This window comes from Neolamprologus brichardi, chromosome 20 (assembly GCF_056152115.1).
Source record: "Neolamprologus brichardi isolate AB-2024 chromosome 20, ASM5615211v1, whole genome shotgun sequence".
In the NCBI taxonomy this organism is placed as follows: Eukaryota; Metazoa; Chordata; class Actinopteri; order Cichliformes; family Cichlidae; genus Neolamprologus; species Neolamprologus brichardi.
This window is the reverse complement of record NC_142123.1, coordinates 23,670,893-23,695,314: the sequence shown is the minus strand read 5'-3', so window position 1 is coordinate 23,695,314 and position 24,422 is coordinate 23,670,893. Positions and strand designations below refer to the sequence as shown.

At 40.9% G+C, this 24,422-nt stretch overlaps 1 protein-coding gene across 1 annotated transcript in view; it reads left to right on the top strand.

The window, feature by feature from the left end:
- Positions 1 to 24,422, top strand: part of LOC102786075 (cadherin-4-like) — a 242,974-nt gene that overhangs the window by 213,910 nt on the left and 4,642 nt on the right. The window contains exons 10-16 of the mRNA XM_006796486.3: positions 3,545 to 3,730; positions 7,500 to 7,756; positions 14,737 to 14,879; positions 19,112 to 19,351; positions 20,468 to 20,704; positions 21,738 to 21,877; positions 21,961 to 22,125. Of these exons, the coding sequence (XP_006796549.2) occupies positions 3,545 to 3,730; positions 7,500 to 7,756; positions 14,737 to 14,879; positions 19,112 to 19,351; positions 20,468 to 20,704; positions 21,738 to 21,877; positions 21,961 to 22,125 (1,368 nt within the window). The remainder of the gene's footprint in view (positions 1 to 3,544; positions 3,731 to 7,499; positions 7,757 to 14,736; positions 14,880 to 19,111; positions 19,352 to 20,467; positions 20,705 to 21,737; positions 21,878 to 21,960; positions 22,126 to 24,422) is intronic.

Below are 24,422 nucleotides of genomic sequence, written 5' to 3'. Positions count from 1 at the left end.
AAAAATCAGACTTATTATTTTTATGGTTGGAAATAAGTTTCATAGGATGTGGCAGAGACATGCATTTGTTCAGAAAATTTAAAAAAAAGTGAAGTTGTTTTTCTGCGCTCGACATGTTTTGTTTAATGAAAAAGCTGTCTCTGTGTCAGTGTGGTTTCAGATGTCAGGATTATTCTGGATGTGTGGCTTCCTATCATCAGGGATGAGAGCCTGGTTATGTCGGGTAGATAAGGTGCTTAGCTTTGCAACTGCTGGAATATCGACGGAGGCAGTATCAGTCAAACAGTATACTGTACACAACTCTTAGAGGTGGTAGCAGCAATTTTAGCATTAGCATTTGCACTGGGGGCTATTAAGACTCTTATGATGATGACTTGGCGTTAGAGGTAAGCATATGTCAGTCACAGAGCTCATCAGAGAACTGCTACGTCACACAAAGCAGGGCATTCGGAGGGCAGAGGGAAGGAAGAAGCAGAGGAAAGGGCGAAGAAAGAAAGAAAACAGTAAGGGGAGCTGATGAGTGGACCACCAAGTAGAGTCAACGATGGAAAATGAAAAGGAAAAAAGTGACGAGAGAATGATGGGGAGAGAAGAAGGGTGAGCTATTTTGTACAGCAGTAGTGATAAAGTGTAGACATGGCTCGTTGTAAATCAGAGGCCTCTACTGACTCGGCAACCCCTTCCTGCATTAAGATTCTCTACCGATGGTGGTGTATTGATGATAGTGGGCAATAATAGATTGATATTCTCTGTATTCCACCGTGTTTAAGTGCATTTCCATCAGCGTCACAGAGGGAAGTTAATACTATCATGGATATTGATGATCAAGTTTAGTGGAGGTTTTGGAGCCACGATGAGCAGAGCACTTTTACCCACTCCCTTCATAAATCATCCACTTTCATGGGGGTATAACATAAGAGCCATTTTGTCGAGAATGCAGGCCATTATGCAAATATTTAGTGTTTGCAATAAACCCCATAGATCTTTCAACATGTCCCAGAAATATAAAGTTTGGGGAATTTGTCTTTAATGTTGGAGATTAATATTTCATCATGCCTATCAGAGGCTGGCCTATTTTTCAAGTCCGCAAAGGGTGGTGCATGGGTACAGATGGGAAGACTTTGGGTGGATATTCAGGGCTGCATACATGCATGTGCCATCCATGGTACAGACGGATGAAGTGTGGCATTCACTGCTTTTTGGGAATACGTAGAAACGTAAAGCCATGTAATCAGAGTGTCTCTGTGCAAGATTCACCGCAGTGCTTTCTTAGCTACTATCCTAACAAAGCTTATATGATGAAGTCCCCTGTCACTTCTGTGCTTTCGCTTTTACCTCTCCTTGCCTTTTAGTGTTTCTCCACTGCCAGAAAAGTGACAGAGAGTTCAGGGTGTTGGCAAGAGGTGTTTTGTCAAGTGTTGTGAGAAAGCCAACAGCACTGTGTGCCAATCACAATCAGAAAGTCCAGCAGTCGGGGACAGTATCATATACAAAAAAATACAAGCCTATGTAATTAGAGGAAATTTACGCCTGTGCCTGTAGATGGTGATACAGAAGGTCTATGTTAAAAGACCCACTAACAGCAGAACTAATAGAAGCCGCAGCATTAGTATAACAAGTCACTAAGACAGTGAAAGAAAGAGAGCAACTCTAGACTTTTTTCCCAATGTTTAAAAGCTCTTTGTTCCATCCATTATTGACAATAACCCCAACATCCATCAAAGATCACTGTCATTAAAGTTAAACCCTTGAAAACAGAGCGTTTGTAAATGATAATTCGGAGAAACGTTTGGTTTAAGAGAGGAAAAATAATGACTTCAAGTACTTATCTGAAGGTTTACTCAAAGATCTCACCTGTCTATTATTCAGCATAGAAAGGCTCTTGTCTCCTTGAAAATGTTCAGATTAACTGCATTCTTAAACTTACTTTGTTATGCTGAAAGGCACACTGCGTTGCATTACTCATCACAGGAATTTGTTGCTTGTTAACATACTTGCTATCTAAAATCAAAAATGACAATAGTGCAGTAATTGGAAGTTATTGACTGTAATATGCGTTGCCCTTGACGTCCTGTACATATTTATGTTGACAGTTTTAGTCTTTTACATTTGACGTTTTTTTGCAAAGACCCTTTCAAGTTTGTGTTTGCCACCTGAGTGTAGTAATAATAGTTTTCTCTGAGAGAAAAACACGAGACTTAATTTATTCAAACTCTTGATGTGACGTATCACGCCCCTCCCCCTCCCCCCTCCTCTATATAAAGAGATAATGAGACAAAAAGCTCAAACTGCAGCGCTGATAATCAGAGCTGCGGTGTACCCTTCAAAGTCTTCCATCAGATTTGATTAACACTTAGCCCTTAGCTGTTACTGTGTGTTGAGAAATAAGATGCTCCTTAGGGAGCCTATAAGAACCACCACTGAAGTTTTATTTTATTGAACTGGCGTTGGGGAGTCCCTGAACCAAACCACAGTAATAAACCACACGAACACATACGTACACACTCTAACACTAACAAACGACAGCCTGCCTATCCAAAGCAGGCAGCGCATCAGGACCACCCGGACTTGTCTGTTGTCTTAAGAATGTCATTGAGTCTCTGAACAGCTCTCCCGACGCAGCCCCCTAATCTGCCCGCTGCTGTCGGCTGTTTGCTGGGTGATGCGAGGTTTGCCAGGCAGGGTATTATGATCCGATGGAGTGTTTGGTCTGGGGCTTTGCTCTTTGATATCCTCACATAAGCTACTCAGTCGCTCTTCCATGCCTGTTACCCATGTGACACGGTGACTGTGCGGTACTACATGCCTGTTGCCTGCAGATGAGATGAGGTCATGCCAACACGCTCTGACCTCAAGTAATTGGTTAAGAGTTGACAAGTTGTTTGTGTAGGTAGGGCTACAGTCAAGTTGTGTTTTACGGAGTTGGAGTGGAGTCATTGCAATAGTTAGTTGATGGGTCTTTGTGGGATTTATTACTGAGCCTGTACAGCTTTGATGAATCCCTAACATAGCAGACGCATAACAGACAGCAGCTCACTCCTCATCGAGGCTTATCAGGGCAAAGCACATGTGTTTGTACAGGACAGGGACAACTAAAAACCACTCATATACACTTAAACATCTGTTTTAACCCTCCCCACTCCTGTTTTTTTTTTCTCCTCACCCATTCTTTTCTCCCATGTTTCTGTGGCTTTTTAAGGGATGAAATAGTATTGCTCGTCAATGATGTGTACTAGCAATGCAGGAAGCAGTGAAAATGGAACAACGCCCTTGTGTGCATGTGCTTGCTAGTGTGAAACTGTGTTTACTGCTTGTTTACTACCCAGCAGTGGTAAAAGCGAATTCATTAAAATTACTCTACCTGAAAACCTGAAAGGAGGAATGTTTCTATAAAGACAAATGGAAAAGCAAGATAGGCACTCAGTGGCTTTTTGTAGAAATTGCCACACTCAAATGGCTCAATGCATCTTAAACGACCACAGCGGCAGTGAGATGTTTCAAAGTGATGCATCACGAGGTAACATTTCACTCTTTCTTTCTACAGTTTTCCGGAGAGGTCCCCGAGAACCGTGTAGATGTCGTTGTGGCTAACCTGACGGTTATAGATGCTGATCAACCGCACTCCCCTAATTGGAATGCCATCTACAGGATCATCAGCGGAGACCCATCTGGGCATTTTACCATCCGCACCGACCCGATTTCAAATGATGGCATGGTCACCGTGGTGAAGGTAAGATCCAGGCCTAACATAACATTCTGAGCCCTTCCCTGTAGAAGAAACACACTGGTTTTCTCTGTTGAATGTCAAAGCCCCTCCAGATTTAGGTGCAAGCAGTAATAATAATAGACTACAGAGTTAAATAGGGACAGATTGGGGTCTTTGTCTTTCATATGCCCCTTTATGTCCAAATGAGGGATTGGAGACCGCTGTGCCCTTCAGAAACAGCTCGTACGCTCACACAAAGACTTAAACACAATGGCTGGTGAGACCACTGTAGCAAATTAGGTATTGATTTCTCAATTACAAAGGCAACGTTTTTTATACACTCATAATGTTGTAGCTGCTGTGGTAAAAGACAGCAACAACAAAGCCCTGTCTTGTAACAGCCTGCTACATTACTGTTTGACCTCTCAGTCAGAGGTTGTCCGCATGATTTTAACCCATTTAGAAAAAAAGCCTCCATATAACATCAATCATAAACTGTGTGTGTGTGTGCATTTACTGTAGATGTGTGTCCTGTTGATTTGCATCTCTGTGGCCATCCTTTGTGTGGCTTTCTGTAAATGTGCTTACTGTGTTTCACGGGTTTTGTAGAAATAACTGTTTTATTTCACCCAGGGGCTTTCTCACCATGTATCTGACTCCTGCATACTGCATCTCACATCACATAATAATCTGAAAAAAATAGCAATAACATCTCCTTATAATTCCCATAGCACCCTGAGCAATGAGCATTGGCATTTTGCTTCTCTTCATTATCTCTAGATGACTGCCTTTTATAATCCATTCCTCTCACTCCCTGATGCAAAATTCAGCAGGCAGTCGGGTAGCCCTAAGCTTGCATAGGGACCCGTGGGAGGTTATCAGGAAATCATAAAATAAGAGACAGGACAACCCCTGGGACGAAGCGAGCAATAGACAGTCTCAACAAGTAAACAGGGTGCTTTGGCTTGCTTTGTGAAAAGGGAGACAGAACATTCACATCAGACAGCTTGTAATAGGTAAAGTCAAGAACCCATAAGACTGCTAGCTTGTTGTTCCTGCTTTTTTTTTTTTTCTAAAACACATTTTTTTTAACCAAGTCATCTGTGGCTGCTATTACAGACAGATTAAATTACACTGACACCCAGATACGCATCAGTCTTCCACAAGAGAGTTGAATTCCTCTGTAAACAAGGGGTGAGGATTTAACCCGATCATGTCACACATTTGCGCTGCTCTCTGTGGATTTTGTGAGACGTATTCTCGTTTTACGTTACGGTAATAAAGCCAGTAAACATACAAACACACACACAAAAAAAAAAATACAAACCCACACAGACACACAAATAAAGCCCCTTGGATCAAATGAGTAGTTAAGTTATGTAAATCACAGCTTATGATAAACACCAAAGATGACAGGGGAAGTGGAAAGGAGAAGTGAAGTGAGGCGAAGACAGATTTCCGAGGATTGAGGAATGCAGCCCGCAGAGAGCATAGATCACAGAGAGCCGGGGTAGGGCAGATGTGAAAAGACGAGGGGGTGGAAAGCTGAAGTCCAGCGGAACAAATTAGGTAAAAGGGAAAAAGAGAAAAGAGCGAAGCGATTCAAGGAGATGTAAGATGTGATGGCTCATGGGCAAACGATGCAAGCCATGTTATTGACCTCTCACCCCTCTGGCTTCCCTCAGGGCGTGTGTGTGTGTCTCGGTGTGTATGTGTGTTTTATGTAGCCTACAGCTATACTCTAGACCTCCCTGTGTTTTGAATACCACTGGCTTTAGATCAAAGAGCCTTGAGCGTGGTTAGCCTGTAAATGGGCTCCCAGTGCTCCACGAGGTCACAGACGAATACACACCAGCGTGCTTACATTTATTTATACTTGCGTGCATGTACATACACAGGCAAACCGTAGCACCGGCACAAACACCTCTTCCTCAGTGGCCTTGTCAACCAACCTTCCTGAAAGCGCTCATTTTGTTGTTTTTTTTATCTCTGTGCTCTCAGACTGTCCGCCGATAACAGTGAGTTGATGCAACATACAGATCTGCTCAAAGTCATTAACATCAGCATCAGCTTTGGAGCAGTAATTATCATCTGCCTGTTTAGAAATGTACAAGTGGACACTACAAGCAGCATACTTGTTCTGTTTTTATCTCCTTGCTTGCTGTCATTTGAACTCGATTGTGTATTCTTCATTAGGGGAGAAGAAGAACTGTCACTGTGGTTTAAGCTCAGGTCTCAAAACCCCCTGTAGTGTACACATATACACACTTTTAATTCAAAAGGAATGACAACACACGGCGAACAGTATCAGCCCTGCACTGTGTCTGCGTGTCTGTGTGCGTCTTTGTTCATCAGGAGACTACTTGACATGACATCTGTTCATTTATCATGTCCCTTTTCATCAGCAAGGTTTAATGCATATTCCCCAGGTAGAGGTGAAAAGAGAAATGTTGACAGGGATCTTCACACTAATCAGTATAATGATTATAGTCCAAGCATGATGCTTGGAAATTATTTCTTCAGAAAAAGAAATAATGCTGTTGATGCTATAATAGTAATAATCAGACTATATAATAAAAGATCACTTAAACCTTCTCTAGCTTTAACTCTAGCCTGCAGTGTTTCGTTAATGTGCAGGCTATGAACACGGGAGGTTAGTCACCTCTGTTATATATTTTTCATTGCTTATCCTCACCAGTACATAATACAGTCTCCTTCATTCTTGGACATTTGATTTGTTTGAGGGCAAGAATTTAAGAAACCTCGAGAAAAAAGCAAGAGAAAATGTACTTTTCTTAAAGGACCGAGAGCCAGAACAGCGTTGGTGTAATGAGTTTTACAGTTACACATTTGAGTACCCAGCTTACTATTTTGTTATAATAAGTAGCATAAAGAATTCATTTTTAAGTTATTTAATTACTTTTTCAACTAAATGTCACCACATTCCCATTTTCATTCTTTTGTAATGAGAGCAAAAAGTGTAAATAAGCAAAAAATAAATAAATACAAAAAATATATATAATAATAATAAAATCCCAACCACATTTGCAGTGTTTACATCTCTTTCTGACTTCCTTGCATGTAGCTGCATACCAGGAATATAGCCTAGAATATAGCCCATATTAGCCTTCTCTAATCTCCTCTAACTTGACTTACAACTATATGGTTGTAAGGCAAGTTAACCAGCACAATTGCAAAGTGAATGGCCTTTAAATTGTGTAAGTCTTTGCAAAATTATTTGTTCGAGACATAACGGGTGTCTTTCACCTGCTAGCTTGTATTTTGGTTAACGTCGTTGGTCTGAAGAAAATTAATAGCTTTCTTGCTGGTCATGTGGTGGGAGAGATGTTGCCAATATCAAGACGCTGTGCAGTGAAGTAAAATCAATACACTTAGTGGTAAATGTACAGAGGGCTACAGACACCCTGTGGATGTATACTCAGGAGCAAGCTGAAAGGGGTATTTATTTTTGGTAATGCAAAACTATTCTAAAGTGTTACCTTTACCCTGCTGTAGGTAACACTGTTATCTAAGAGACTGTATTTGAAAAGCAGTAATCTTACCCAGAATTGGTCCAGAATAGAGCATGTCCTCATAGAGAGAAAGAGTGAAAAATAACAAATACTGAGATGAAGAGACAAGGGCAACCTGCACACAAAGGAGATAGAAAGAGAAGACGGAACAAGCAACATGAAGGCCAACAGTTTCAAAAAGCTTAAACTATTTCAAATGTGTTCAGCATTCTCTCCTTTCAAATGTAAGTAACTCTGTTTTTTTTTTTTCCTTTCTCCAGCCGGTAGACTTTGAGATGAACCGTGCCTTCATGCTGACGGTAGTGGTGTCCAACCAGGCTCACCTGGCCACTGGCATCCAGTCCTCACTCCAGTCCACGGCTGGGGTCACCATATCTGTGCAGGATGTAAACGAGCCTCCTTACTTCCCCACAAACCCAAAACACATCCGCTTTGAGGAAGGTGTCCCTGCTGGCACCAGCCTGACGACCTTCTCGGCGTCAGATCCCGACCGACTTCAGATGCAGCAGATAATCAGGTACTGAGCGAGTACTGAGAGACAGTTCTGTCCACAGAATCGAAACATTCAGTAGGGCATTCGTTTAATTTTGATCTTGTATATCCTTTAAATCTAATTAGATAACATCTTTTCCATGTGGTTTGGCTATATTGTCTAATTAATTCTAGCTTGTAGAGTGGCTATCTGCTGTGTAAGCACAAACCTGCATCCATATGCACTGGCAGTGGGCTAAAAAGCCTCGGATCGGTTCCCTGTCAGTGGTCAGAGGTCAAAGTTCAAAAAGGGGACTATATTTTGGCATTACCCATCTCTCAAAATCTTACTGTGAGAAGTTTATGTGCCAGCAGAGAACTCTGAGTAAGGAGGGTAAAAAGGTTAATAGGGAGCAGTAGCCTCTGGGGTAATCAGATGTGTGTGCATTTTGTAGGTTGCATGAGCACATACAGGCAGGTACACACACACACACACACACAGATGTACACAACACGAGAGAGAGAGAGAACAAAAGAGATGAAGCAAGGTGGGGGTGGCAAAGAGAACAGCTGGCTGAGGCCCAAACACCTGACACAGCATTATGTCCACCTGCAGTGTTTCTTCTCTGCGCTAAGCCTCTCTGGATTTTAAATGTAAACCAACCTTTGAATGACCAGCAGGTCTTTTCTAAGTCCTGCTGTCAGTTTGACAGCACCAGTGGCTCCACTATGACCCTTCAAACTTAGATGGGTTGTGTTAAGAACAATCTGCTCTGCATTCTACATGAAGAGAGAACAAGGCTTTAAATGACACCCATACAACTGCAGAACCCATATGTTTCCATTTGTGCATGTACAATGTCAGTACTGATTACAGTGAGTGCACCGTGATTTATAACTAGCACAGAAGAGTACACAATTAAGCTGATAACACGGCTGTTTGGTGTGACATTAAGACCACCTCCTTCCAACCACCTTGCACTTTAACAGCTCCTTCCTTTCAATTTCTCCGGGGAAAAGATCTAAACAAATTTCCTAGATAATTTCACAGCAAATGAGAGTAAATTGGGTGTACATTATAATTTAGGAAGATTCCAAAGTCACCAGCTGGGCTCCTTCTCTCGCTCTCTTGCTCGCTCCCACACTTTCTTTTTTTTCTGTTATCTTCCTCGCTAGATCAGTTTCTACTTTTTGTGGATTTAACTCATTGGTCTCCACACTTTCCATGACCTGTCAAGACTGCGGTGCATCCTGGATTTAGGTTAACACTTTTACTAGCATGCTGTTTTCTGGCACAGTCCGACTGACATAAACACAGGCTAAATCTCCTTCCTCCGCTCTCGCCACATGAAAAGCAAAGACGGTAGAGATGGCAAATCCTCCACCTCATTCATTTGGTTCCATCTGGACAGAATTGTTATCAATCCCACTGCTTTACACCTTTTCCATAAAAGGTATCTGCTCGAGTCGTTACGTAAGGACACCAGTTGTCTTCATTATTTTTGAAGAATTTTAAATTCAGGGTTTCATTTTTGCCATTTTCTCAGCTGTATCACACAGAACTGATACTGCTGCACATGCTGTGCTGTGCAAGAGTCTCACTCATTTCTTTCTATTTCGCTTCCAAGGAGCCAGACTTTCTTGTATTTTTCTGGGTTTTCTTGGGTTTTCTGAAAGTCGTTCAAAGCTTTTCTTTGGACATTTGTTGCTTTTTCACTTATTTTCGATCCACTCGTTGTGCCTTACCATTTTCAAAGGGATATTCTTTGTTTGTTTTTTATCAATTCACAGTGACCTATGAGTCATTTAACCATAAAAAAGGTACCTGACTCAAGGGATGAACCAGGGTCCATACATAACAGACAACTTGGCAAAGAATCCGTTTAAATTTAAAAGAAGAACAAACGTTTTAAAAGCTATCCTGATTTATTTAGCTGAACTGAAATTTTATATTGTTGCAATGGAAAATTGGGATTTCTGGTTTCTTTCACTCTACCTAAAATCACTTACCACAGAAAAAAATCAACAGAAACAATTAGTCCTTAAGTAAATATGTACTTCAAGTCAAAGTTTTAAATTAAATTATTGTCTGATTAAAACTAATAGATTTAGCTGTAACAATTTTTTTAAAGTGGGTTTAAAGTAACGTTTTTTTCTGTGTATGAAAGTCCAAGGAAAGGTTTTGGAATGACCTTCAAGAAATCTCAAGAAGTATTCCTGAAGACTACTTTAATAAAATGAAAAGAAAGCTTGCCTGAGAGGTTTCTGACTATGTTGAGGAATAGGTGGTCATACCAAATACTCACTCTCAAGCTCATTTGAATTTCACAAACTCTGTTTGTTGGGTCTGTGTTTCCACAAGCCCCGCTAGTTTAGAAACTTATTCTTGTTAACGGCAAAAACAAGACAAACATATTTTACTTGCTAGCAAGGGAGGCCCCGGCCGGTGTCTCAGAAAGCACTCTGAATCCTACCGCAGACTGACCCCAAATCCGGCCTCTGCTTGCTGCCTTTTATTGGGAAAACAGTTCACACAATACACATCACAGCAAAAGCACCTCCCACCATAAAACCCCCAAATGGTTCTAAGACAAGGCACTATGTGTGTGTATGTGTAAACATCTGTTTGCATGTGCAAGAATGTGTGTGTGTGTGTGTGTCATGTGAGAATGTGTGTGTGTGTCTCTCTGTATACATGTGTCTCTATATGCATGACTTCCTGCTCACCAAAAGGATCATAAAAGCAGGAAGCAACATCACAAGAATCAGATCTTCCAGATAGAATGTATCTGCAATAAAACCTCCCCCAGCACAGAGTGGCTGGAGAGGTGGTCAGAGACAAAGGAATGTCTTGATCCTATAGATTGAACTAAGACCTTACAAATTTAAGAAACACAATGACAACATTCAACAATTAGACTTAACACTGTTTTTGCTTTTAACACTGTATTTCCATTTATGTTTGCACATTTCAATTTCCTTTTTTTTTTAACAAAATGTAACAAACAAGGGGTGGCTCAAGACTTTTGCATAGTATTGTACTTCCAAATGCCATCAGTCAAACAGGCCTTAAACCAGGCATGCCTTTAACGGGAAAGACGTTTAGATATTACACCGGGTTTTGTGTTAGATGTAATATATTGCACACGTCGGTGTGTGTGACAAAAAGCTGTCTGTCTTTTTGAATGGATACATAAAGAAAAGTCAGACATGGAGAAGATTTAGAGGGAGCCTTAAAAGTCAAAAGTAAAGTGAAATAGGACCTAAGGGACTATAAAGGGAGGGAAGGGGACAGGAGCTGAACATGGTGAGCTGACTTCAGGTCAAGGTTTGAAGTTGACAGGTGCTTATCAATGGAGGGACAGACTGACAGTGTGGGCTTTGGGGAAAGGCAGTGTGTACAGGAGCGGGATGGGGAGAGGGAAGAGGAGTGAAGCATCATGCATCACCTGTCAGACACCCAGCCAGTAAGGTCGAGACATGGGACTGGAGACACTGGCATAAGTGATTACCCAAACCGCCTTGGCTAAGCTTGAGACATGCATTTTTCATCCTCAGGGTCGGGGGTTTGAAAAATAAATGTCATACCTCTCCCTGCTGCTTGCTAAGATCACTAACCTGCCAGGCCTAATCATACATCCAGCTGTACTCACACACCTAGCAACTCCCAAATGAGAGAAGCCTTCTGGTAGAGGAGAGCTTCGGAAAGCATTGGAAATAAGGCGCGGGAACGAATAGGAAAACTTTCACACACAGAATAACATTGAAACCAAATTTCATATTCCAGAAGCATACTGGAGAAAACTGTTTATTTTTACAAGAAGACAAAAAATACTGGATAGCACTTCATTAAAAAGTTAGCGACGGTGACAGCCAGTTGCCCACGGTTACGTTGTTTACAGTTGGGACTTGTAAACAAAACCACTGTGGGTGCTCTCGTTGGCATCACTCTGATGACCAGAGCACTGTTGTTTACTATAGGCAGCACTACAGCAAGTTAAAACAACATTTTGAAGCCAGCCATATTCTCCACTTAACTTTTTGTTGAAATACAAAAACACGGCTAATGATTCCACCAAAACGTCGAGCCATTGTGTTGGAAATTTCCCCCTAAAGACTGTTTATACAGAAGTTTTTTTGTGCATTAAGTATTGTTTAATTCGTCTGCGGTGACTGGAGTTGGAGAGAGTTAATTGAAGTGTGGGAATGAATAGAGCACTCTGCTTTGTGAACAAACCTTTGTGTTGCGGCGTTTATCATCAGAGGGCGTACTTGCGCTCATGTTATCGTGGAACGTACCCGGGGACAAATAGGTGCTGTAGTCGTTTTGCAGGGCAAAAAAAGAAGAAAATGTCTTGCGCACACCTATTTATGTGCTCCATATTTGAATCCTTCTCTGTCCCTGATTTTAAAGGGTCTGTTATCCGAGTGAAAAACAAAAATTCTTGCTTTGGCATTGAGCTGTGCTGAAAATATTGGTTTTATTTGCCCAGATGTTGAGGCACTGACCTCTGAGATTTCTGAGTAAAGTTCATTCGTGACTGCTCATTTGTCAGGCATATTAAAAAGAAACTATTTGTGTATTTCTAATCTTTTCTGCTGAATTTTGGATAAAAAGATTGACACCACTATCATGTCTGTGCACCACCTAAAATTAAGGTTAAATAATTAACAAGTCTCTTAACATGCCAAATCTTTTTGTACACAAAGTGAAGTGTAAAAACAGCAAATTATACTTCTGGTTTTATGTTTTTTGACTGATAGTTTGCCAGAGAAATAGCAGAAACTCCAGGGCTTAAAACACTGATGTTTGTACAGATAAAAAAAAATGTGTATAGTTAATTAGTGACCTTAAAAGATTCCCATTAGCAGAAATTTTAAACTATAAAACTACTATAAAAAAAAGAGTTTGTGTGATGAGGCATGGGTCCAAGACAGACAGGAGGCAAAGCTGGGAGGTGAAGAGAGCTGGGAAGGACAGTGGAGAGTGGGCTTGACAGGTGAGTGTGGCAGAAGAAGTGACAGCATGGCTGGCAGGTAGCTGACTGGTTGCTGGCTTGCACATTAGGAAGATCTGAGGCGCAGAGACAGAACTTGGTTAACACGAGAGAGAAATATACAAGGAAATAAATCAGAGTTGGCCCAGCGTTAGTTTACTGCTGAAGCTGACAGAACAATCTGGCGGAGAGTGGTTGGAGAAGCAGTTGGTTAGGTGAGCTGATGAGACAAGGGTGTGCCAGCCATGGATCAGGATGAAAGCCACGCCCAGGAAAGCAAAGTAGAACGCAGAGACAGAAGGGAGGGGAAGAAATTTGGCTTAATTCATCTTCATATTGACAGATATGAAAGGGTATCAAGAAAAATATTTCCCCAGATCAAAAACTGTTTGTTTAATAGGATCAGAAATATGTTTTTATTTTTCAAACATGATATTTCTAGCATTTGGGAAAAACTCATCCTTAATTTTCCTCTTCTCATTAAAATGTACACCCATTTGTCTGCCCTCCACTCCACAGACAGAGAGCATTTGTCAGCTTGGCATGGTCAAACCAATAGAAATGCATTTGGACACAGAACAGCAGTAGGTATCAAGTCGGTCTTAATGAGGACATTAAAATTAGATCATACAGCCATGCTGCTACTTCCGAATGTCACCTCTCCTACACATTCCTGCTCATTTTCCTCCCTCTTTTATCCCACCCTCCCACTGTGATGGACTCACTGTAGTCCTGGTGGTTATTTCACTGTCTGCCTGTTAGCGGCTGTGGGCTTGGCTTGCCTGTGTGAATCTGTCTAGAGTGTGGGAATGTCATCTCTGTGATTCCCTTCCCCGCACTGTGCTCTGCCTCGGATCATGCCCACTGCCTGCTGGGAAAATCCAACCTCAATCACTACAGGATAGAGATTATAGTCTCTGTCCACCCCTCGCCCCCCTACTTATTGCCACCCATCCCTTCAGGCTTTCAGTCTCCTGCATGTAAGTAGAAGTGCTATGCAGTATTTAATCAAGCACAAATAAATAAGTGAGCTGTACGCTAATGCTGAGTAAAGTACATTTCAGTAAACATAAAAGCGGGGTTAAGGTCAAATCCATTTCATTTTGAATTGAGATTGAAAGGCTGGAAGTGTATGTCACATAACAAGTTGGCTTTTTCACCCCGGCTCACATTCAGTAAATGAAATGAAATTGGTGTAGAAACATAGGTGCACAAGGCCAAGGTGTCACATGTCTGCAGATGATGTCTCATAGCGTAAGCATGAACCAAGAGCGGTTTCTGTTGATGAACTCGGTATTGGAGAATGAATGAGACACAGATGAGAAGATACAGACGAGGCTACGAAAATGAATGAACACAAAAGCACCTCAAGTTAAGGTGAGGCGACATGAGTAGAGAGAGCTTAGATAAAAATGAATGTGTGAAACAAGCCAAAGGAAACAAAAGCCAGCAAAACAAGAACAGCGAGATCAGGGTGAGATTGGCATTCGGTCCTGGAGATGATCCCCTGTTCCTTCTCTGCTGCTTTATCCCAGAGGACTGCTGCCACCTGCTACCACATCCACTTTCCTGTCAGTACCAAGATCCCATGTTCCCATCTCCACACTATACACATTCCCTATATACACACACAGGCACATTTGCAAACATGCAAGCATTGAGACATATATGCATATAAACCTCTCAGTGTAAGCTTAAGCAAACACTTTCAGAAAATGGGTGTGTAAAACACACACACACACACACAGGCAGTTGCGTCAGTGCTTAACTAGGGAGGTAATTGACTTCAATGGCTGATACGCAGGAGTGGAAAAAAAATGAGGTGAAATTGACTGTAGGCTGCACGCTCTGGAGAAGAAGTCGTTGAAGAATTAAACTGTGTGAAGGTCAAGCTGTTGTGATTTTTAGACCGTGTGTGTGGGGAGGCAATTTAGGTATGCACAGATGCAAGAGAAAATTTCTAATTGCTTGTAAACAGGGAAACGCCAAACGCTAACGTCTCCATCGATCTGTCTTTGTGTGTCTTTAGGTATTCAAAGCTGAACGACCCAGCAGACTGGCTGTCCATCAATAGAAGCAACGGTCAGATAGTAACCACAGCAATGCTCGACCGGGAGTCTGTCTATGTAAAAAACAACATATATGAAGCCACATTTCTCGCAACAGACAATGGTAAGAAACTCTTTTAAGCTGCTGCATTAGTGACGTTTGCTATTTTTCATTTAAAATCAGAGTTTGCTGTTTCTTACAACATACAGTGTTTAACACTTTTACCACGTTTTTTTTTTATCAAGTTTTCATTCTTTAAAGACTCCGATGTCCAATAGTTTAGGCATATGATGACAGAACTGGGACTTTCTACAGTATAACATACACCTCAGCAGTGCTTTGCTACCACTTGTTTTATATGCACTTGATGTAATCCAGAGCCAAGAGTTGTACAGTGTAATTGAACTCTGAGACACAAGCTAGTGTTTTGTATATTGAGCATATCACCTGATTAAAACTGCGACTTGCATGTGGATTTAGAAGACTATAAAGGCATGTAGCTGGGTTAGAGTCAGTGAAAATCCAGGATTTGCACAACTGGTTAAACTGTTGAGCCTCTCCTATCTTGTGTCCAAGCTGGCTTCCTCCTTGGGATTTGTGCAATTTATGTAGCATACATTATTTGTTCTGCCTCAAAGTTGAAACTCAAGCATTACAGAGCACAAACCCAATCACAGCAAACAAATAACTTTTTCTCAAGTGGAAGTGAATGTTTCTTGTTTTCTTAAGTAAAACGGGAAATGCTATTTTCCTTCCAAATTGCCTTATCAGTGACGTGCAGCGCACTGGTGCATTTATCTTAAGTTGAGCTGGCTTTGAAACATTGGTGTGTTTATAGGTGTTAGCATGTGTGAAGCCACTCATTTGAAACGAAATTTGGCGAGTACGTGCACATGTGTGTGTACATGTATTTGCGATGACTGACAGTGTCAAACAGCAAAAACTGTAACCTGCTGTGTGGATGCATGGAGACGCAGCAGGATTATAGGTTTACATGCTCCTGTTGTTTGGACTTTACTGTTTTTTTTTCTGCTTTTTAATTCCAAACCTTCTTTATAATCATGATATGTTACCTGTTTCCTATTATTTGGGGTTTTTTGCTCACCTCACCTTTGTAAAGTACACCGTTTCGACAGGCGTGCTTCTAATAGGTCTGCCTGATATTGGGACTGTGGCCAAGAACAAAAGAAACCAGCAGGGTTTTTTTTTTTCATGTGCATGCATGTTTGTGTGTCTATGTGGGTCTTGCCTGAGTGCCAGCCGTCACAACATAAGAGGGATTATGGTAAGAAGTACTATGAGACAGTAAGGATAGTAGAATGGGACATGAAGAGGTGGTGACAGCATGGTGAGAAGTACACTTATTACACCCCCTCGATGAAATCTGACCATTTCAGAACCCTTTGGCTCATTTTCCTCTTAACACACCTATGGTATTGTTTATATTTATGCGTTATTCAAAGAGCATATGGTAGGCTTACTACGAGTCTTTTCACCATGCCTCGCATCTCTCATCCCCCATCAAAAAAAGGAGTTAATACAAATCCTTTTGAGGAATTTACACAAACATAATTATTTATTTAGCTGGTTAAAACCCACATAATTCTCCTATCAGCTGTGGCAAGCTGCTTCCACATGTCCCCCATACATGGCTAGGATTAACAAACCAGCAGAACTGGTAAGCCTCTGTGTGTGTGTGAGTGTGTGTGCGCGCGCGTATGTGTGTGTGTGCATTTGAAAGCCTGCGTTTGCAGTACTGCATTCATGAACCACATGTATTCCTGGTAGAGCATTTACACATGTACAAATTGCATGTACAGTCTGCATTAACTGTTTATTGTGTATTTGTATAGGGACAAGTATGTAACATGAACCATGCCACACACAGGGCCTATGCTAATTTGCAATGCCTGTCCCTAGACTGGCTTTTAAAGTACAAAAAAACTGGAGACACACACAACAGTTAATACAAAGAGATGCATAATTATTGTCTGGATGCTTATAGCATGAAAAAAGACGCTAATAATAAAAATGTTTAATTAGTGTCGGTCAAATCAAGTGATCCACTGAAAGGCTGGGAAATGAATTTAAAGCTTTTAGAAGCTGTTGTATAATATTTGAAAACTCAAGTGATTTTATAGCCTGTATGGCTTCCTAAAGGATCTTGCTTTTGAATGATGAATAATAACTTGGATATTATAGAAGTTTACCTGTTAATTAACGAGTCGTCATAGTTAAAGGAATGCAATGTTATCTATCTATAGACAACATGAACAATAGATGACAGATGTCGTTACCATGACATTAATCATTAGTCCTGTTGTAAAGCCTCGAGATGGGTGTTTCCATCTCAGTTGCAAAAAAAACTGATGTGGCAATGAAGGACAGAACTGGCTGTAAAAAGCTCATTGGCTAATGTCTCGTGCTTGGCAAGTCAGCGTGTCATTTCATACTCCATTGCATCACCAAGATGTACAAAATAAACTTATTTTTTAGTCATCGTTACGCAAAATTAGTAACAGAGCCCTTAAACTCAGTAGTAATGTGTTTATAGTGGCCTTCAGATAGAATGCATGTTTAAGGCGCTTCCCCTATTGGTTTAATTTTTAACTGTGCAAAACTGTGTGTGAGCTGAGTATCTATATTGTTTTCAGTTTTACGCCTGTTGTCCATTTATGGCAGAAACAATGTCTCTAGATACTAAAACGTATTATATTCATCAGTGACGTCTTGATGTCTTTATTAATCACTTGATATTAATGAAGCAATTGAAAAACCATAGTGTTACCAGTCAAACAGAGCTCGAACTGATAACAGACTCACTCCAGACCCTTGTCTTCAGCTGTGTCTCGCCCTTCTTGTGGCAAACGTCTTGCTCTGTTGCCACATTTAATTGGCAGATCTGTAAGCTTTGCATAAATCTTTGTAAATTACATTGCCCTTATCTCATGCCAGAGATGAGCCCTGGGGTCGCTTGATTCCATGTGATGACTGGGCCAGTGGGGCATGACAGGGAAATGACTCCTAATTGGGGAAAGCTAAGGGCCGTCACCCACTGACACACACTCAATAAACAACGCTGAGCTTTATACCGCTAAGCACCCTTTTTTAAGATGTTTCTCTGCCACATTTTCCTGCTGCACATACGCATTCATGCATTCATCACTTTGCTCAGCTATCTCCCTCCCTGATTGTTTAAAGTGTCTATTTCTTATTCCCAATTCTCCATAATGCAGTTGCTGATGGTCTGTTTTAGTGTTCGGTCAATGCAGAAGCTTCTAGAATGTGCCTGTAGACGAAGTGTGAGCGTGTCTGTGTGCACCAGTGCATGTTATTGCACTCCAAGGCTGACACTATTGTAGTTAAAGCAGCACTTACAATGGCATGCCTACATCAGTATCACACCAAGTTGCCTCGACAATTTCCACAGATTTACAAAGAGTCAGAACAACATTGGTGTAAAGTTTAGAGCGTTTAATGTCACAATTTTGTTACCTTGCTAATAGGCAATAGCTGCGGATTTACATGTAAAACGTGATTACTACCTAAAAATGGTAAATGAGCCAGTCTAGTGCAGTCATTGAGAGTTCAACACAGAAAAAAAAAATCACCTAGATTCTTAGTACAACTTGATCTCACTTTAAAAATGATGCAGCACTGCTTTCAGTTTGCAACAACACCTTTATTTTACATTCTAAATGTTCCCTGCATACGTTCTATGGAGATTTACTTTTAATACACAAACACACGTGTACACTGTTTATTTTCAAGTATTTAACTGATTGTCTGTGTGACAGTGAAGGACTGTCAGTGTGCATTGACAATGTCCCATTAATTGTTTTAAAGCAATGTACTGTTAATATTTCAAATAAAAGTGCCTTTATGTCCAAAATGGTAAACGACTCTCGTATAACAGTGTAATACACATAGACAAAGACTTGTTTAGTTGTGTTACAGTCATCATTATTGTACCTAGACTCGCTCCAGAAGATTGGATGCGCCGTGCCGCCATCTGGATTGACTGTGATGGGTTTGATTTTGCTGTAAGACTAAAAGAAGAACTGGAAAGCACAACTGTCAGAAGTGTTTCTGTCAAGTGTAGAAATTCTCCTGCAGCTCCACAGTATTCCTACCTTTTCATCGTCATTGTGAATGAACAATGCTCCAATCACCTCTTCTCGTTCCTTTTTTGTATCTCTCTTTTTCGTCTTCTTTCATTATTTCCCTCACTTCTGCCAGCCTTCGACATCTCTCTCTTCCCCTTCAATTGTCCCTTTCACTGCACACATCTTCTCTTGTCATGTTTTCCTCCTGTCGTGATATTATTTTTTTTGCTTCTCTCTTTCTGCTCTAAGGCTCTCCTGCAGCCAGCGGCACAGGCACGCTGCAGATCTATCTGATAGATATTAATGACAACCCCCCAGCACTCATACCCAAAGAGTCTCAGATCTGTGAAAGGACGTACAGGAGCATCAACGGTGTCAACATCACTGCCGCTGACGCCGACACAGACCCCAACGCTGGACCTTTTGTCTTCGAGTTGCCCACGTTTCCCACCACCATCCGCCGTAACTGGACAATTTCTAGGCTCAGCGGTAAGGTGTTACCACTGAAGACAAATTATCAAATTTAAAAAATTAAAAAAACGTTTTATTTTTTTTCTCTTCTGACAATGCAGCAAAAATCTCCTTATGCGTTTATTAACCATGTGCACGTTCATGTACATTACTGTGCAAAAGTCTTGAGTAGCTTACCATTTCTTTTTATTCTGCTTCCAAGGAGCCATACTTATTACATCGTTAAGTACTTTTTTACTAGCACCCTGTCACACAAACATATAATTTGTTCAAATTTCTTTAGTTGAACCAATGAAAAATGTCACATAGCACAGTATGACAGGGATAAAATAGTAATTTTCTACCAACGAGGTGATTCTCAAAGAGATTTTAGCAAAAAACTTGGCATGTACCAGCGTGCTGTGCAGTGTGTCCTTAGAAAATTTGAGGAAGCTGAACAAAAGGTCATGATAGGTCATGTCCTTAAGAAATAGGAAAAGGTCTAGCAAAGACCTGACACAGGACCTGAGAGATGCATCTAGCCTTTTGGTTGATTCATCTTTGATTGAAGCCTCGTCAGAAAGGGTTTCAGTAGAAGGGTGGCTGCCAAGAAGCCAAATTACTCAAAAAATTGGACTAAAATTAGTAGCAATAGTTCTTATGGAATGAAAAACATCTGATTGGCAACAGCTTCATTTTTCAGCATGACAGTGATCTCAAACACACTGCCAATGCAGTAAAAAGATATCTGGATAAAAAAAATACACAATGGCCTCCCCAGAGCCCAGACCTGAACATTATTGAAGCAGTGTTGGATCATCTTGACAGAAAACAGAACAAAAGATAGTCAACGTGTAAAGAAGAGTTTTCAGTGTCCTTCAGAAAGCCTGCAGAACTGTTTCTGAAGACTACTTAAAGAAATCACAAGACAGCTTGCCTAAGAGTTCAGACTGCGTTGCAGAATAAAGGTGTAAATCCCCAAAAGTTGATTCTGTTCATCTTGATGTAATGTTTTCAGTGGGAGAACGCTACATCCAGATGAGCAGAATCAACTTTTGAGGATACGGTTATTTTAACTATTTGTAACCCAGGAAAAAAATAATCCTTTTGAAAAATGAAATGTGATTGTTAGTAATGTCTCTTTTCCCTTTACAGGTGATTTTGCCCGTTTGAGTCTGCGGTATCAAATATATTTAGAGCCTGGAGTGTATGAAGTCCCTGTAATCGTGTCAGACTCGGGGAACCCTCCATTGTCCAACAGGTCAGTCATCAAAGTTAAGGTGTGTCCCTGCGATGAAAACGGAGATTGCACCACCCTCGGGGCCGTGGCAGCTGCTGGCCTAGGAACTGGAGCCATCATCTCCATCCTCATCTGCATTATCATACTACTCAGTGAGTTTTTGCTATTCATTCAGCGATGCTCTCAAACATATCACGTACCCACACGTTTGCTGTAGAAAAGTTGTCTGTGATTAGATTCCTCAAAACAGTGTAGTACATGGCACAGACATAAAATATTTAACAATACAATAACATCAGCACCAGTTTGTATAATAGATAAATGCCTGGAGTGCTTGAATCTTCTCCAGCATCTCTGGATGAGATGTTTTTGTGTTCTTTTCCTGGTAGGGAAAAAATGCTACTATCATGTATGGCATCCCAATAGATCATTTCAACTGTAAGGTTTTTTTTTCCCAAATGTTTTAAAAGTTTAGATTATTTAGAATCTTCTATTATCTTATAACTCCTATTAACCCAGAATTCTAATTGAATCTGTTTTCTTGTTATTTACTCAAGTACAGCACACCAAGCTTTTGCAGTGATGACATATACAAGCACAAGATCACACAGAAATAACCATAAATATATAAATAGATAGATAAGGATAAAAAACTTAAGGATAAAAATTGAAACGCAATAACAAAGAAAAATTGTTCGTCATGATTCATATTACTGAAACGTTAACCGTATGATTAAGTAGGGAAAGGTCATAGTGGCTGTGGTGAAAGGGACTGTTTGGAGGAAATAAATTATGAGTAGCAGCCATCTGCCTGCTGGGCCCATTCATCCACCAACCGGCTCCCTAAGTGGTTTTGTGTTGGCATAGCTATGTCATTGTACTTTGCAGTTTGTCATGTTAACATAAACTTAGGTTGTTTATTCTTGACGGTCTTTTATCCCTCAAGACGAATGGCGAACAGCTTCCTCAGGATGCATTAGTAAAACCGACATTTAATTAAATGTTGCCAAGTCCGATACAAACGTGCTAAAGGTATTAAACGCTATACATGTTTAGCATCTGCACTCTGTGCTTATATGCAACCTTACTACTTACTTATCTGATTGTCTGCTTTTAGTTTGTTTTTTTAGAGGTTGTTGCAACATACCATAGGGTTTTTTCACATTCATGTGTGTATCATTGCAGGCATGGTGCTGTTGTTTGTGGTGTGGATCAAGCGCAGAGAGAAGGAGAGGCAGACAAAGCAACTGCTCATTGACCCTGAAGATGATGTCAGGGACAACATCCTCAAGTATGATGAAGAGGGAGGAGGAGAAGAGGACCAGGTGAGATCCTGAGAGATGCACTCGCTCAAATACGCAAATACGCGTTCTGTTTCGGACTGTACTTTACTTAGATTTCTCTGCAGGACTATGACTTAAGCCAGCTGCAGCAGCCCGACTCCTTGGAGCACATCATCAGCAAGCCGCCTGGTGTCCGCAGGGTGGATGAGCGTCCGATCATCCCAGAGTCCCAGTATCCAATCAGACCTGTTGTTCCCCACCCCGGAGACATCGGAGACTTCATCCATGAGGTAGATTTAAAAGCACACATTATCTTTTGCATGCACAATGGCTCCACTGTTATTAGACTGTTTGTTCCCGCTATAAGATGGCCCACTCACTTTCACTTCCCATCAATCTGACACCTAACGTGATTACTTATTCTGAATGTTGTTCAAAACGTAGAACTCTACCAGGGTGATGGGAACGACAAGTTTTGCTTTATGTTACAGCTCCTCTCACCGTGCCGGGTTAATTTACGCACACACACGTACAAATGAGCACTGTCCACTCACACAACTCCAGCGTTGGAACACTGATGCGAGAAAATGCTGATTGACAGACTTGTGACAACACGTTCACACTCGAGAGGTGTTGGCAGCTGTTCAGCTTTGATCCATTCAGCCTTGACTCTCTCTCACTCTCTCTCTTTCACACATGCACTCACCTGAGCTCGCTTCAGCAGTCTAGTTAAACACAAACACAGCAAACACATGGTGTTTCTGCCATGCACTGTGCCCAGACCGATTGAAGCTTTTTAGGTTTCTATCCATAGTATCTCTCGTTATGTGACTGAAATGGATGAAGTCCATTCTTTTCACCTAACTAACCTTCAGGTCGATGGCCCCAGTTTATCATTCTTGGAAGCGAGCAAAGAATCGAGCCTTGCCAGATAACATGAAGACCCCGTCATATCTTATTTATGAAACTGTGTCAAAGTATTGATGAAAAGGGATGATCGCACATTGAAATAAAGAGCTCCTGAGTTTTGTATTTGTATTCACGGATCAATCATTGGCACCTACACAATGAGGTTGTGCTGTGTAAACAGTATGACACGTAAGGGCATGAGAAACTTCACTTGTTCACCTGTCATTGTTAATATTGATAATGTTGTGGCTGAGGCTCAGTAACTTTTGGCCTGTTATTGAGAAGCAAAGTTCCACACCAACCATATACACTCGCAATTTCTATATTGTCACTATGTAGAAGAAAAAAAAAAACACAACAACTCTGCACACTACCTAGAAATTGAACTTATTAGGTATATAAAAGATACAAACACCGTTCCAGATGTTCAGATATTTTTAAGAGAGTCAAAAGTGGCCACAGTAGTTTTATAAAAAATACCGCACTTGTCTAAGAAGATTGTGTATAAATAGTAGATAATAAATAGTATTGCAGCAGGTGCTGATTGAATTGGTCTGTTACTGATTTATGGTGTGTGATTTCAGAGCAGAGTTCAGTGAGATGATGGATCTGGGATTTGAAAAAAAAAACAAACAAGCCTGTTTCTTAATCATGTAGTACGTGCTTTGATGGACCTGGAAAGTTTGCCTGAGGGCAGACATTCAAACAGCTGATGAGCAGCGTGAGATAAGTCCTTTAGGATGCAGCATACTTTCTACAACCAGTGATCTTTACCAAAAGCCTTCTGTGGATCCTGTAAAAGTTTTTTTGTTGTTGTTAAATTAGCTTGCTATGATACATACCTCTAAAAATAACTAGTAATTCTTTAAGATAAGTTATTTTCACTTCTTGTGCCTTTTTTCTGAGCATAATCTTTAAGAATACATTTTTATTGTGGTTTTCTATGCACTAGGATTTAGAAGATCCTAAACCAAACAGAACAATGCAAAACAAAGGTCAAACTGGTCTATTATCATATATGTTGTGGATGCTCTAAGACTTAACTCTCAGCTTTGGTTGCCATATCTGTCACAGCTTCCCTCTGACTCTGTTCTGCTGATTTGTTATTTAGAATCCGGTTGTTCTTCGCCAAGTTAAGCTTTGGAGGGTATTACCTCTGTCGTCCTCAGTGTATCTAATCGGTGTGCAGCAAAGATGGTCCTTTAAACTCGCCGAGCTTGCACTAATGTGCAGGACTTTGCCAGAGGCATCTCTGCACCTTTGGTCCTGTGTATGAATCTGGTGCTCGTGCTGCCATTATCACAGCCTCTGTGTTGTGTTTCATCTTGGATCGTGCCTCCTATGTACTACATTTCTGATGACTGGGAGGGCACACATGTTGATGGCTTTTCTGCTTTCTTGCCCTCTGGTGGAGCTTTCCTGTATGTCTGTCATCTTGGCTTTTGATAACTCCATCCATTCATGTTCGGGTTCCCCAGCATCTGACTGTTTATCCGCACAGTGTCTGGGAACTCTGTTCTGCTGATTCAAAGGGGACACTACCACAATGCTACCCAGCTGCTTTTAGGTAAAACCTGCAGCAATCAGGTTCTTATATTAGCTTCACATGTACATGTAGAGGTATGAAAACTATATGAATGGATACATTTCTGTAATGTTTGATAGTTTTACTTAAACA